The 12,943-nt window shown below is 39.3% G+C and overlaps 1 protein-coding gene across 41 annotated transcripts in view; it reads right to left on the bottom strand.

Moving 5' to 3' along the window:
* Positions 1-12,943, bottom strand: part of OSBPL6 (oxysterol binding protein like 6) — a 198,719-nt gene that overhangs the window by 73,780 nt on the left and 111,996 nt on the right. For all 41 annotated transcript variants that reach the window (XM_070241304.1, XM_070241316.1, XM_070241293.1 and 38 more), the window contains one exon: positions 9,882-10,137. In XM_070241304.1, coding sequence (XP_070097405.1) covers positions 9,882-9,983 — 102 coding nt within the window. In that variant the 5' untranslated portion in view covers positions 9,984-10,137. The remainder of the gene's footprint in view (positions 1-9,881; positions 10,138-12,943) is intronic.

Below are 12,943 nucleotides of genomic sequence, written 5' to 3'. Positions count from 1 at the left end.
GACAAAAGTTTTCAGTATGATAATCACTCAAATGATTATGCTAACAATACAAGCAAAAAATAAATCTTTTATATATATATTTAACATTTATGTATGTATATTTTAGGCTGAGTTGGTCTGTTTTGATCATTCTTGTAAACTCAGAGCAGATATATCTATGATTTGCTTATATGTACTCATAAATATTTGCTGGATGAAAGAACAAATAAATATTTGTTATAATATATACAGTGTCTAAGTTCCCACTCTTCGGCAAATGTGAGGACAAACGCTGGCCCAGCTCCTGCGTCCACACCTCGAGGATGGTTTTAAAAACTTGCTCCAAGTTTCCCATGTGGCATATTTTTCATATTCATTTAATTTAAAATTTTATACTTATGGAGTTAAGGCTCACAATTTTATTATTAAAATAGCTCAGACTTATATCAGATTAACTGCATTCCAAATACTATTTTAAAGCTACATACATACGCATGTTAACTCACAAAATATGACCTTTAAAAAATACGCATTTTTGACTATAAAAGCAATACACATTCAATGCAGAAATTTGGGGTAGGGGGAACAGAAAAGAAAAAAAGAAACTAAAACCACTTATAACCAGCAATAAACTCTTTCAGTATCTTACTATATTTGCTTTCAGGTTTTTAAAATGTATATATACACTCAATTCTTAGCAACAAAATTGGAATTACACTGTGTTTTAATTTAATAGCTGTTTTTTCCAACTAACAATATGTAATTTTCCCACAGCATTTAACATTCTTCAAAAACATTTAACAGCTGTGCAATATTCCACTGTATGGCTATGAGATGTTATTAAAATAACTCCGTGTTGGACATTTGGCTATTTCTAATTTTTTAATGCTATAAAACTACATTGACAAACATCTTTGCACAGAAATCTTTATATGTATCTTTGGTCGTTTCCTTAGAATACGTTTCTTAGAAGCTGAGTTACTGGGTCCTATGGTATGAACTTTTTTTTTTTAAGATTTTATTTTTCCTTTTTCTCCCCAAAGGCCCCTGGTACATAGTTGTATATTTTAGTTGTGGGTCCTTCTGGCTGTGGCATGTGGGACACCGCCCCAGCGTGGCCTGATGAGCGGTGCCATGTCTGCGCCCAGGATTCGAACTGGTGAAACCCTGGGCGGCTGAAGCGGAGTGCGTGAACTCAACCACTTGGTCACAGGGCTGGCCCCAATGATAAAAACTTTTAAAAGACTTAAGATATATATTACAAAATTTCCCTCCAGAAAAGTGGAATCAATTAACATGCTTAGCAGTAGTGCATGAGTGTCCATTTCTCTGAAACCTCACTAAAACTGGCTGTTATCATTATTACAAAATCAGCTCTTAATTAGGATTTGAGGTCGGGAAGTCTGGGACTTTAAAGTACACACTGTGCGCAGGCGTTCCTTTACCTTTGGAGAGAATTTTACTTACAGCCTAGGGGAGTTACAGCAGATACTGGGCAGAGAGATGGCAAAATTTTCTATTTGCCCAAGTTGAAAATCAAATAAAACAGTTTGTAGACTTATGGTCCCTCAGGATGATGTTTTTACAGTCCTAATGAAACACCTAAAAGTGTATTCTGTAAGAGCAATGATTTCCAAACCTGGGTGAATGACAGTCTCCTGGGGAAGCTTCTGTAAGGACAGATTCCTAGGCTCCTCAGTGACCGACTGAATGAGCCCTCTGGGGTTCACTAACTGATTACACTGTGGCTCTCTCTGTTTGGTGTTATGCCTAAGAAATGAACAGGCAGCGTTAATCTTGGGTCGGAAAGACGAATTTGCTGCTATAAAAATGCTATCCCAAACCAGCCAGCTCAAGGTAGTAAGAGATAACTTCTTTAGTGAGAATCTAAGGCAGGCCTAGAGAACCAAAATGTTCTGGCAAACATACCAGGGTAAGCGGCAAACAGACTCTTTCTCAAATAATGGTGAGTTCTGAATCACTTGTGGATAATGAGTGTCTGAGTGCCAGGTGGCAAATTTCTTTCCAGTGGTCTCAATTTCAGCACAACTGACATGAACTGAACACATACTGTAAACACTAAGCAGCAGCGACAGCGATCTCCAAACGCTGGGGACAGCAAGAAAATGGTGGGGCTGCTCATTTCGTCTCATGGAAAAGGCTAATCGCAGTTTTGGGTAGGCAAATAAATGACCAAAACTTCTCATTCCAAAGGCAATACGTGTAGTGAAACTACAGAAAATTCAGGAAAGCACAAAGAACATAAAATTCACCTTTGACCAATACTTCATGATAATAACTATTAACATTTTGGTCTAGGTACCATAGTGTCTATTGCTTCCCAGGCCAACGAGGATGGGAAAATCACTATTACTGCTGAGGGAAATGAAGAGGCAATACAAAACTAAAAAATAATCGACAAACGCTTTCTTACAAAGTTCACTTAGAAGTGGACAGAAGGCCCTTCTGGACATTCAGCTTGTCAACACTTAGCAACAGAACAAATATATAGTGCAGTGGCCAAAAACAGGAGCTCCCGAATTAGGCTTCCGAGGGGCAAACTCTGTCTTTACTTTACCTGTGACCAAGATATGTCACTTCTTCATGCCAGATTTAGTTCTCTGAAGAAGGTGATGATAGTTCCAGGCTTCCACAGCCAGAACTCATGAAATATTAGCTGTTGCTGGTGTTGTTCTCTTAGTTTATTCGTGAACTTTGACTAATATTTAGACTTTTCAGAAAACCAATTTACAAAATGCATTTAAATCACAAAAGTTGGTCCTTCTTTATCTGCAAGCAAATATTATTTTCCCATTGACATTGGCCTGAAGTCTTAAAAAAAATAGGTTCTATGGGATGGGTGGAATCCCAAAAAGGCTAAATTGGAAGAAACTTGAGAATTTAAATATACCTAGCACTGACGGCTTTTCTCACCAGCATAACTCTAGTGAGGACACTCCGCAGATTTTCATATCAAGATAGTATTTCCTCTGTGAACCGAGAGTCAGGTTCCAGGGTCATCCTGAAAATCCCTGCCTCTACAGAATTCCACACAGAGCTAAGAATTTTCTATTCAGATACTGGCAGATTTCAAATTATATTCCTCTTCACTGATAAGACTGGAGATTATTTAAATTGGAGATTAGGTATTAAATTAGAATGCTTGAATTTTTTTCTCCAAAGATTAGAACATTTTTCTTTGAAGTAATATTACATTTTTCACAACTCAAAGATGGAAAGAGGTTTCATATTCAGAAGATAGAGACACGATATTTCAATGTGGCAATTTGGTTATTTCATTTAACAAAGTTATTTGAAGGAGATGCTTCACAGGTTCAACTGGAAGAGATGCATTCCAATTCAGTTCATGTATATGCTGGTGGATATTTTCATGAGCCTGTTTGTCCAAGAAGAGAACTTGTTATGAAAACCCTATATATAGAGTACAGCCATTGATAAGGAACATTTATACTTTCTGGTTTCCTAGGCACCTTCTTCACTGACAATGAAAGCAGCAAGTGTCGCAGACGCTGCTGATGTCAGAACTGGGCAGTATTGACAGCAGCCCATGGTTTACAGGAGTCCCACTGAATCACTGCTGGGGATGGCCTTCACGGGTCACCAGTGGACATTAACTGAACGGGCCGCAGTTAGATTTAAAATGTATTGCTGTTGATAATATATAGGAATAATTTTTAGGTACCCAAGTAATTGAAATCTTCTATAATTGTTAAGAATTGACCATGACACTGAATGTATATTTTATAAAAACTGGCAAGATTAACTACCAGCCTCCTATGACTTATTTACAATAGAATTTTTCCTCTGAAGTTTTTTATCTTATAATCTCTGAGCTTCAGCAAACTTTAAATCATTATAAGAACTAGCTGGTATTTTTTTTCTTTGATTTTTCACTAAACGAAAAAGAATGACTCATTTAAGCATTTACAATGTCCAAGCCAGTAGAGCTATCACAATTCATTTCAATAAGAGATACTATCACCTGGTAATCATGCATTCCAAATCCTAGGTTCTTACAGCAAGAGTGTCTGATTTTCTGAGATGACTTGATAATGATACAAATAAAAATAATCAATGGCTCCAAATACAGGTCTCACTTTTAAAAATATGGATCCTTGGGACTGATCCCAGAACTACTGAAACTGTCTCTAAAGGGTGGCCTCAGTCTTGTATATTGTAAAATATTCGCTAAAATATGTAAATGTAAGGGTGATTATCAAAATAAACAAACAAAATCCAGTCAGCTCATCAAAAACTTAGCCTATTATATAATGTTACCATAAAATAAGTACTATGAGAGATTAGGAAACAATAATTTCTGTTTTAAAATAAAGAGTTTACCTCCCACCCCCACCAATATTTTTTGCATCTGTGTAGAATGCTCCCAACACTTTGCTTTTGTCTGATATCACTTTCTTCACAAGCCTCAAGCCATTTATTCCACCATACATCACTGGCAGCAGCAAGCTGGAGGGTCTGTGTCTCCTAGCTCCCTCTGCCACCCTGGGACCATCCTTCCTCTATTCTCAAAACCCACTCTTCTTGGGAGACTCGAAACTCCCGACTACACTGCTTTCTCTCCTTGTCACCTCCCAACCTCATGATTATTCCTTCACAGCTATCAAGGCCTCTGGAACCTGATTCACAATCTTTCTCTCTGTGCCAACTCCTCATTCATTTAGTCATTCAAATATATTCTGAGCCATACCATATGCGAGGTACTGTGTGAGGAGCTAAGGATACGTTATTGAACAAAATAAAACCCGTTTTCAGAGATCTTACATTTCAGCGATAGGGAACAGAGGAAGGGGATACAGATATAAACAGATAAACAGGTCACTTGTCAGGTGGTGGTTAATGCTTTGATGACAAATAAAACGAGGTAAGTGGACAATGAGTGATGAGGATACGCAGGGAGGACAGAGAAGGCTACTCAAAAAGGGCACATTTGGAGAATGAGTCAGTGGTGTGAGCAAACTGGGGATGCCTGGAGAAAAAGCAAGCCAGGCTGAGGGGGCCAAAATACGAAGGCCCCAAGGTGGGAGCACATCTAAGGGAAATGTTGGAGAGAGCTAAGTGAGGGAGAACATGGCAGGACACAGGATCAGAGAGGCAGGCAGAACCAGATTATGAATGACCCTGGAGACAATGGTCAACAATTCAATTATCTGGAGAGAGATGGGAAACCACTGGAGGGCCTGAAGCAGAGGAGTGGCTTGATCTGACTTAAGTCTGAAGGGATCACTCTGACTAGTCTGTAAAAAGTGACCTGTATGTTGGGCAAGGGTAGAGGCAGGGGGACCAGTTAGAAGACTATGGCAATAGTCCTCGTGAGAAACGATGGTGGCTCAGACCAGGGTGGAGGGGGAAGAGGTTGGTAAGTAGTGGTCAGATTCCAGGTACATCCTGAAGGTAGGACCAACAGGATTCGCTGAGGGTTTGGAAGCAGGATGTGAGAAAAAGAGAGGAGTCAAGGATGACGCCTGGTGAGTGTTTTGGCCTTACCAAATGAAAGGACAGAGTTGCTGGTTACTGAGATCAGGAAGACTGAAAAGGAGCAGATTTGAGAGGGAAATTAAGAGTTCAGTTTTGGACATGTTAAGTTTGAGATGCCTTCTTAACATCCAAGTGGAGATCACTCTCAGTCATTTAAATATTACTGTGGTTGACTTGATATCCAGGATCAGAGTTGGCAAATTCAAATGCCTTCAGGGGCCAGGCAAGAAACATAAATAAGTATTGAAATACAATAAGGGGGGCTAGGGATTGTGGCTGATGAGAGTGCAAATGCTCCATCTAAAGGGGAAGCCACTCTTTTTTTTTTTTTAATTTTTGCCTTACATTTTATTGTTGTCCAATATTATAGCTTAATCCTAACTTCTACTACTTTATACTGTCAAAGCTTCTTTCTTTCTTTATTTTTTTTGCTGAGTTAGAATTGCCCTGAGCTAACATCTATTGCCAGTCTTCCTCTTTTTTTCTTTTTCTGCTTGAGGAAGATTAGCCCTGAGCTAACATCTGTGCCCACAAGGGGAAGCCACTGTTGAACCCAGTCTAGATTTGCAATTTGGAATCCATGCCTGGTGTTCCTAGATCTTCCAATTTATTAACAGAAAGGAGAATCTGGATTTTTAACAATGTAATCTTAGGAAAATAAAAATTGTTCCACAGTCTACTAAATTGTAGAAGTGCTCAGTTAAATAAACTTCTAACTGCAGGATTTTTTAAGGTCCTTAATTTATTAATGTGCACTGCAAAACGAGAGTGTTTAGCATTTCTCTAATTTACTTGACAGCAGAACCCTCTTTTCACACAACATCTCAAGGGACAGCCCTTCCTTGGCACATATTTTGAGAAATGCTGGTTTATGTGTCCACTGGACTCCTTTATATCCTCTTTGAAAAGTTTAGGGTGCATATTTCTTGCAGCTTCTGAGTCATAATAGATTACACACACAGCCAATTTTATTAGGTGTTACAACACCTAATATTAGACTTGAACGAAATGTAAATGGAGCAATTACTAAATTCTTCCAATTTGTCAAATGCTAAGTGGAGTCTTGACCCTCTCATTGGTAAAGAAACACTTAGTGATCACATTAAATAAATCACTTTATCTCCCAACTCCTCTCCCTCCTTCACCTGTTGGGCTGCATAACTCAGTGTCAGGAAGGGGAGCCAATTACCACTATGCACTTGGCAGATGTCCTTTGTTTTACATATCTATGAGCAAGGAAGAAGGGAGAGGACAAATAAATCTGGACTGGAAAATCTGTAATAAAAAGACAAGACCAATATTGTTGCAGGTCTTTAAAAATATTCTCTAGGATATACTAAAGTATTTGAAGTGCAAGATTTGTCTCTGAGGAATTAGAGTGCATAGTCTATTTAAAAGATCTCACAATACAGTTGGGGAGGTCATACATAAAAAGATAAACAATATAAAATGTCAAATGTTGTCAAAAAGTTCTATAAAAGTTCAGAGAAGGGAGAGGGCAAGGTAGGTTTGAGTGGTCAGTGAAAATGTTCCAGGAGCTGAAGCATACGGAGGTATCAGGTCAAGAGGAGGGTGATGGGCAATCCATGCAGCAAAGAGAAGGGCAGAGATAAAGACAAGGCAGTTTTAGGAACCATGAGCAGATAAGACTGTACAGGTTAGAAGGAAAATGGGACACTGAGGCTGGATCAGATGATGGTGGTCCCTGGACACTACGCAAGGAAATCTGGTCTTAATGGTGTAACCAAGAGTCTCTGAAGGGTTTTGAGCATGAATCTGCTGTATTAGGGAACTTCGATCTCATGGGGCCATAATGGAGACAGTGAGGCGAGAGCACTCTGCAGGATCCCGGGTTCAGGTGATGAGAGTGTGGGCTAGGGAGTGGACAGTGGGAATGGAAAAAAATTATGATATTATGAAGGAGGAAATAATGAATAGGACTTGTTAACCTACTCAATGTGGGAGAGGCAAAGGAGAACAGAATGGCTTTGACCCTGGGTCCATGAGAGAATGATTATCCCGATAGCAAACAGGTTTATATATATTGGTTCAAGGTGATAGTGGTACATCTAAGCAGAAATGCCTAATCGATTAATTACTGATCCAGGACTCGAACTTGGGAAGGACAGGCAAATAACGTGTATTAAAGTACCACGTTAATTATTGTGTATTAAAGTAACATGTATTAAAGTATTCTCAGCTTTGTGCTAGATCCTTTACCTACATGATAAATTTAGGAGAGAAACAGGGATGGACTTTGTGATTTGGTACCATCTGCATAGATATCAATCAAATCAGGAGAATGGTAACATTCAGTGAAGACTAATTTATCATACCTTCTCTATGCCCCTTCATTATGAAAACATATTTTCATAGTTATGTTTTATGTCATAATTATCACACAAAAATAGATGCATACAAAAAACACCACATCACATCACATCACAGGATCACTTGAAATTTCTGATTTCCATAATTAATATTGGATTTTAGGAAACAATTGCAAGAGAAAAGGAAAAACAGAACTATAATTGTTTTTTATTCTTCTTTCCCTTTAGGGAGATGAAGAAACACAAAGCAGGACACAGAAAGGAACCAAAAGGGAAAGTATTTGGGAGAGTTTCCACCTGCTGAGATAAACAGGAATGAATGTCATCTCTCTCCTTAAAGAAGAAAAACCATTTGAATATTGTCTTAGTTTTTTAAAATTCTTTATCAATTTACAAACATGTTCCTTTATTCCCATCATAAAACCTCCATTCACAAGCCAGCTAGGAGTCACACATTCCACCTTCAAACACACTCTGGCAGAGCAGGGTCTCCGTTTTTCCCTGTTGTTTTGCATGCTGGCCCCAGAGCTCAGGTCCAACAGGCAGATCAACAATGCATGACAGATGTTTCCACGGCAGTCATCAGTCTTTTCCATTTGCCACAATTCTCCAGGGTGAGCTGGGTTGATCCCCTCCCTTTCCCCAGCAGCCAGGAAGGCCATGTTGCTTAAAATGTCTCTAAATTTAAATGCCCAGGGCAAGGAAAAAATGGAGAAGCCGTAACAGGAAAGGGCAGGTGAAGGGTAGACTGAATTTGCAAACTCAGCATCTAATCATGCAGTTGTTATTTAATATAAATGTGTCTTCATTCATGGCACTCTTCCTTTCTTTGACGCTACAAATGCAATACAATAAATATTATCACTGTGTGTAATCATAGATTTAGTTAATGGTATAACTGCTTGTAACGAACAGAATATAACTGTCCTATTTGAACTCTATTGGAAAGGACACCAATGTCAAAAATTCCCTGTGGTGGAAATATCTGCCTTAGAATCTGTGAAAGATAGACAGACAAGGAATCTCTGATTCTAACAGATTCCCTTGGAATCTCTTGCTGGAAATAAGAGAGGGAGTGCTGGAAGGGTTTGTAGACTGATGACTTCCTAAGGCACACCCCCAGAAGTGCATTCCCACCATCGAAAGGAAAGAATTCACTTCTGGAACTGGCTATCTCAAGACCCAAGTCATATATTTGGAGCACACAAAATAGGGGGGGAAACCCCTCCAAGAATCTTCACTGATCGAATGCCCCGCGAAAGGAGAGTTTTTAGGAAAAGCTAACAACACCTGCTTATTGTGAATTTCCAGTTACACAACAAAAATCCTATCACAAGATAACATTATAATAGCAAACAGTAACACTCAGACAAGTGCTTGGCAAAAGCACCACCTGTTCTGACAATGAAGAGAATTTATACGGACTCATTCCCACCCAACCTTGGCGGAAGACTAGCAGCTGAAGTAGTAACGAAATAACTCTGTATAAACAAAAATAATTTGTCAAAAAAAAATGGCTTAATGGGATAATTAAGCAACAATAATTCACTTTCTCTACTTTAAACATTGTCTGAGTCCTCACTGCCCTTAATTCCCTGATACTACAATTTTATACGTATCCTAATTTCTGAATCTGACTGCTACTAGATTCCATGAAACACAAAACAGAAGTTAGTGCTTGACAGGTCAGCGAGAGACTTGTAGAAAGACAACCTTTGCAGGTCCAGATCCCTTCCATCTCCACGGATGAAGAGAGGGAGAGTGGAACATTCAAGTTCCTGGAGTTGGCCCCTGCCTCCAGGTGCAGACAGCGAGAAGAAACCCAGAGGGCCACCCTTCCTGTGGTCTGCACGCTAAAAAAAAGATCCTAAACAACAGAAAAGCAAGAGCAGGATATTCGTGACATCATCAGGGTGATCTACCGAAAACAGTGAGTTTTCCTGTGGAATAAGAATCCTCACAACAAAATTTCAGAATTAATTAGCAATTCCATTACATCCGAATGGTACTGTATTTGCATAAAATAACAAAATGCACTTTATACTCTTCTCTTACCTGCCGACTCTCCCTTTGGGAGGACGTTGAAGAGGAGGCACTTCTGTGGGTTGGAGTGGACGTTTTATGAGCAGGGGAGATGCCCTTCTCGTCTGAACTCATAGCTGCAGCGAGTCTAGCTGTATGCACGTAAGACCATCCCAATTGTGTCGCAAACTCACAGACACAGAAGTAGATGATTTTTCAGTTTTAGTCCATTTCATGAATCAGGATTGACTAGAAAAGAGGAGGCAAATATTCTGGGTGGCCAAAACACCTAAAAGCAAAACAAACAAAAAAACCTCACGTAAATAATTAAAACAAATAAAAAATCATTATATTTAGGAAAAAATACTAACATGTTAGTGAGAGGAAGAACTCTGACACATTAGCAAATATTATTTCTTCCTCTAGACTTTAAGGTAGAGGATAGAAGGGTTAATATGTAACAAAAATCTACCAACAAGGAAAATGGGAAGAAATCATGTGCTAAAGTCATATTCTTCCCTTACACTCTCTTTGTTTTAAAGCAGATTATGATGCTATGTTCTGGACCCTCATGCCAAAGTCCAACTGTTTCTTCCCCTGAGAGTCAACTTTCCCTGCCCAATGGATTATAATAAGAGCTCAGTCCACGTTTGTCTTCATTTTGGTTTATCCATGTCATGTATGTGATGGTTAAATCCAACACAAAAGTCAGACAGAAAGCGTAAAAGTGTCCATGCATTTTGTGCATCATGTGATCCAGCATTTAGGAAAGATCAAGGAATACACACATCCATGGTTATTGCACCTCAAGACCACAGCACACCTACACATGACTCTCAACTCAACGACCAACAGGCTATCAAGCATCTACAAATTGACAGGTATGTTTTGGAACTGGGGCAATGCTTGGAGTTGCTTCACCTATCCACAGCCAAGAGCCCCTTCATTTTTCACTTGGATTCATAAGAAAGTCTGCACTGTAAGAACCAGGGCTAAAACCTTGTGCCTAAAAGAGAAAAAACGTTCAACTGGCACCATGGGTTGCTATAAAAAAACTTTTTAAAGGTAACCACGAGAGAGTAAGATGAAAAGCTCACACAACAATCTGTGACCAAAAAGACTGACCAATCAAGTGAACTTTATCCTCTTCTAAGAAGATGGAAGGCTAAATTCCAGCCCCTATCTTAATGATAATATTGCTTGGAGGAAGCGCACAACACTCGGGTAAGTACTTTAGCACCCCAGTTGAAAGAGAAAGCTGCTGGCCATGATCAGATACCAATCTTTAGGCCAAAGAAAAATGAGACCTGAACTTCAGTCCAGGTGGAGAGACAGTCAATCAAATAATCAAAACAGGATGAAGGTACCTGGGATATTATGAGGACACATGGCAAGGGGGAACCAACTGGGTCTGGAAGTCAGAGGTATCCCTGAGCAGGTGGGTGTGAGCTGAGATCTGAAGGATGAGTAGGAGTTAACCAGGTGTCTGGGTGTCCAGCATGGCATGATCTAGGAATTAGTGCTGGCCTATATGATTAGAGCACAGAGCGACAGTGACATGAAGGTCATAGGAAAGCAGAGGCCAGGCCCTGCAGGGCCCTGTCGGCCAGGTTCAGCATTTTGATTTTTATCATAAGCATACGAAGCCATAAAGGGGTGTGGTATAACCACATACGTGTGTGTAAAAAGATCCTTTGGCCACCATGAGGAGAACCAAATTGGGAAGTAAAGAAGAGGGAGGCCCAATCAGGAGGTGAGAGATGACAGACTGGAGTGGTGGCATGAAACTCAACACCAAGTCCCGTAAGCCATGACTGGATATGGGGGAGGAGGAAAAGACAGGGCGGACGATGACTCCCAGGTCAGCGCGGGCTGGCCAAAGGAAAGCCAGGACTGACAGAGGGTCGTGAGTATGGTTTCAGACATGTTGAGTTTCAGGTACAACTGAGGCATTCAAATGGCAACAAACACTTGGAAAAGTAGGTCTGGGGCTCAGAGAAATTTAGACTGGAGACGCATGTTTAATAGATTATGTTAGTGATACAAAGGTATCAAGTGATTTACGTACAGATCACGTAAACTCTGCAGGTTCAAGTAAATTAAATTTTACGCTATAAATAGTTATACTTTTTAAATCTGCCACATTATGATAATGGATTATGTGTCCCTGAATGTGTTAATTAGGATTTTAATGGTCACTTGGTTATAGAGACTATTTGAAAGAACAATTCTGATAATTAAAAGGCAAATTATCATAAATTGGGAAAACTGGACTTTCTAGTGAATAGAACTCGTAATGCTTTCTTAAGATTCAACTTCACTGTCACCACAGGAAAAATAAAAGCTACTTATCCCCAAAAGTGGAAGGTGAAATTTCTCTTGAAACAAAACTTGACTTGGGGCTAATAGAAATATAAAGAGCTCCAGAGCTCTTTTCTTGGCTCTGGAGCAGGTTTCAGTTCATCTCGGCAAAAGGCAGTAAGAAACCGACACTTGACAGATAATCATCTAATCCTTCTGTTTATGAAGGTTGTCTAATAAGTGTGAGTAAAATTTCTCAAGCCAAGCTCCGGTGCCAGCAAACAGAAGCAAGAACACTGCTCAGATCCTTGATTTGAAGTACTTTGCTTTCTAGTCCAAAACGTTTTAGAGGTAGATGTTGACACTAGAGCTAAAAGTATGGAGGTTCTGTGATGTGCTCAAGTGCCCCCAAGGGATGAGGCTGAGACAACCAAACTCATTAAGCTCTTATCCATTTGGAAGTAAATTCAATCCAAGCTACATCAAGGGCCAGCATTTCCTCTATTGGACTTTTTTTTTTTCTTAACTGCATCTAACTACTACTTCCCTATTAACACCAAAGCCAACACCTTGGTTTTTGTTTTAATCTAACACGACATTTTCAGGGTAATTTGTCTATGATCAAAGGGCAACATTTTGGTTGAATTACAATTATGAATATCTAGAATCATATCAAGAATGAAGAAAAGGTGAGTAAGAATTTAATTCATTCTGAGAATTGTTTTTGAGGTTATTGCTGTTGTTTCTATTGACTTTTGATTTTTTTTTAACAGGGTTTCAAGTACCTAATCTAA

This window comes from Equus caballus, chromosome 18 (genome assembly GCF_041296265.1).
Source record: "Equus caballus isolate H_3958 breed thoroughbred chromosome 18, TB-T2T, whole genome shotgun sequence".
NCBI classification, from domain to species: Eukaryota; Metazoa; Chordata; class Mammalia; order Perissodactyla; family Equidae; genus Equus; species Equus caballus.
This window is presented reverse-complemented; position numbering and strand designations above follow the sequence as displayed.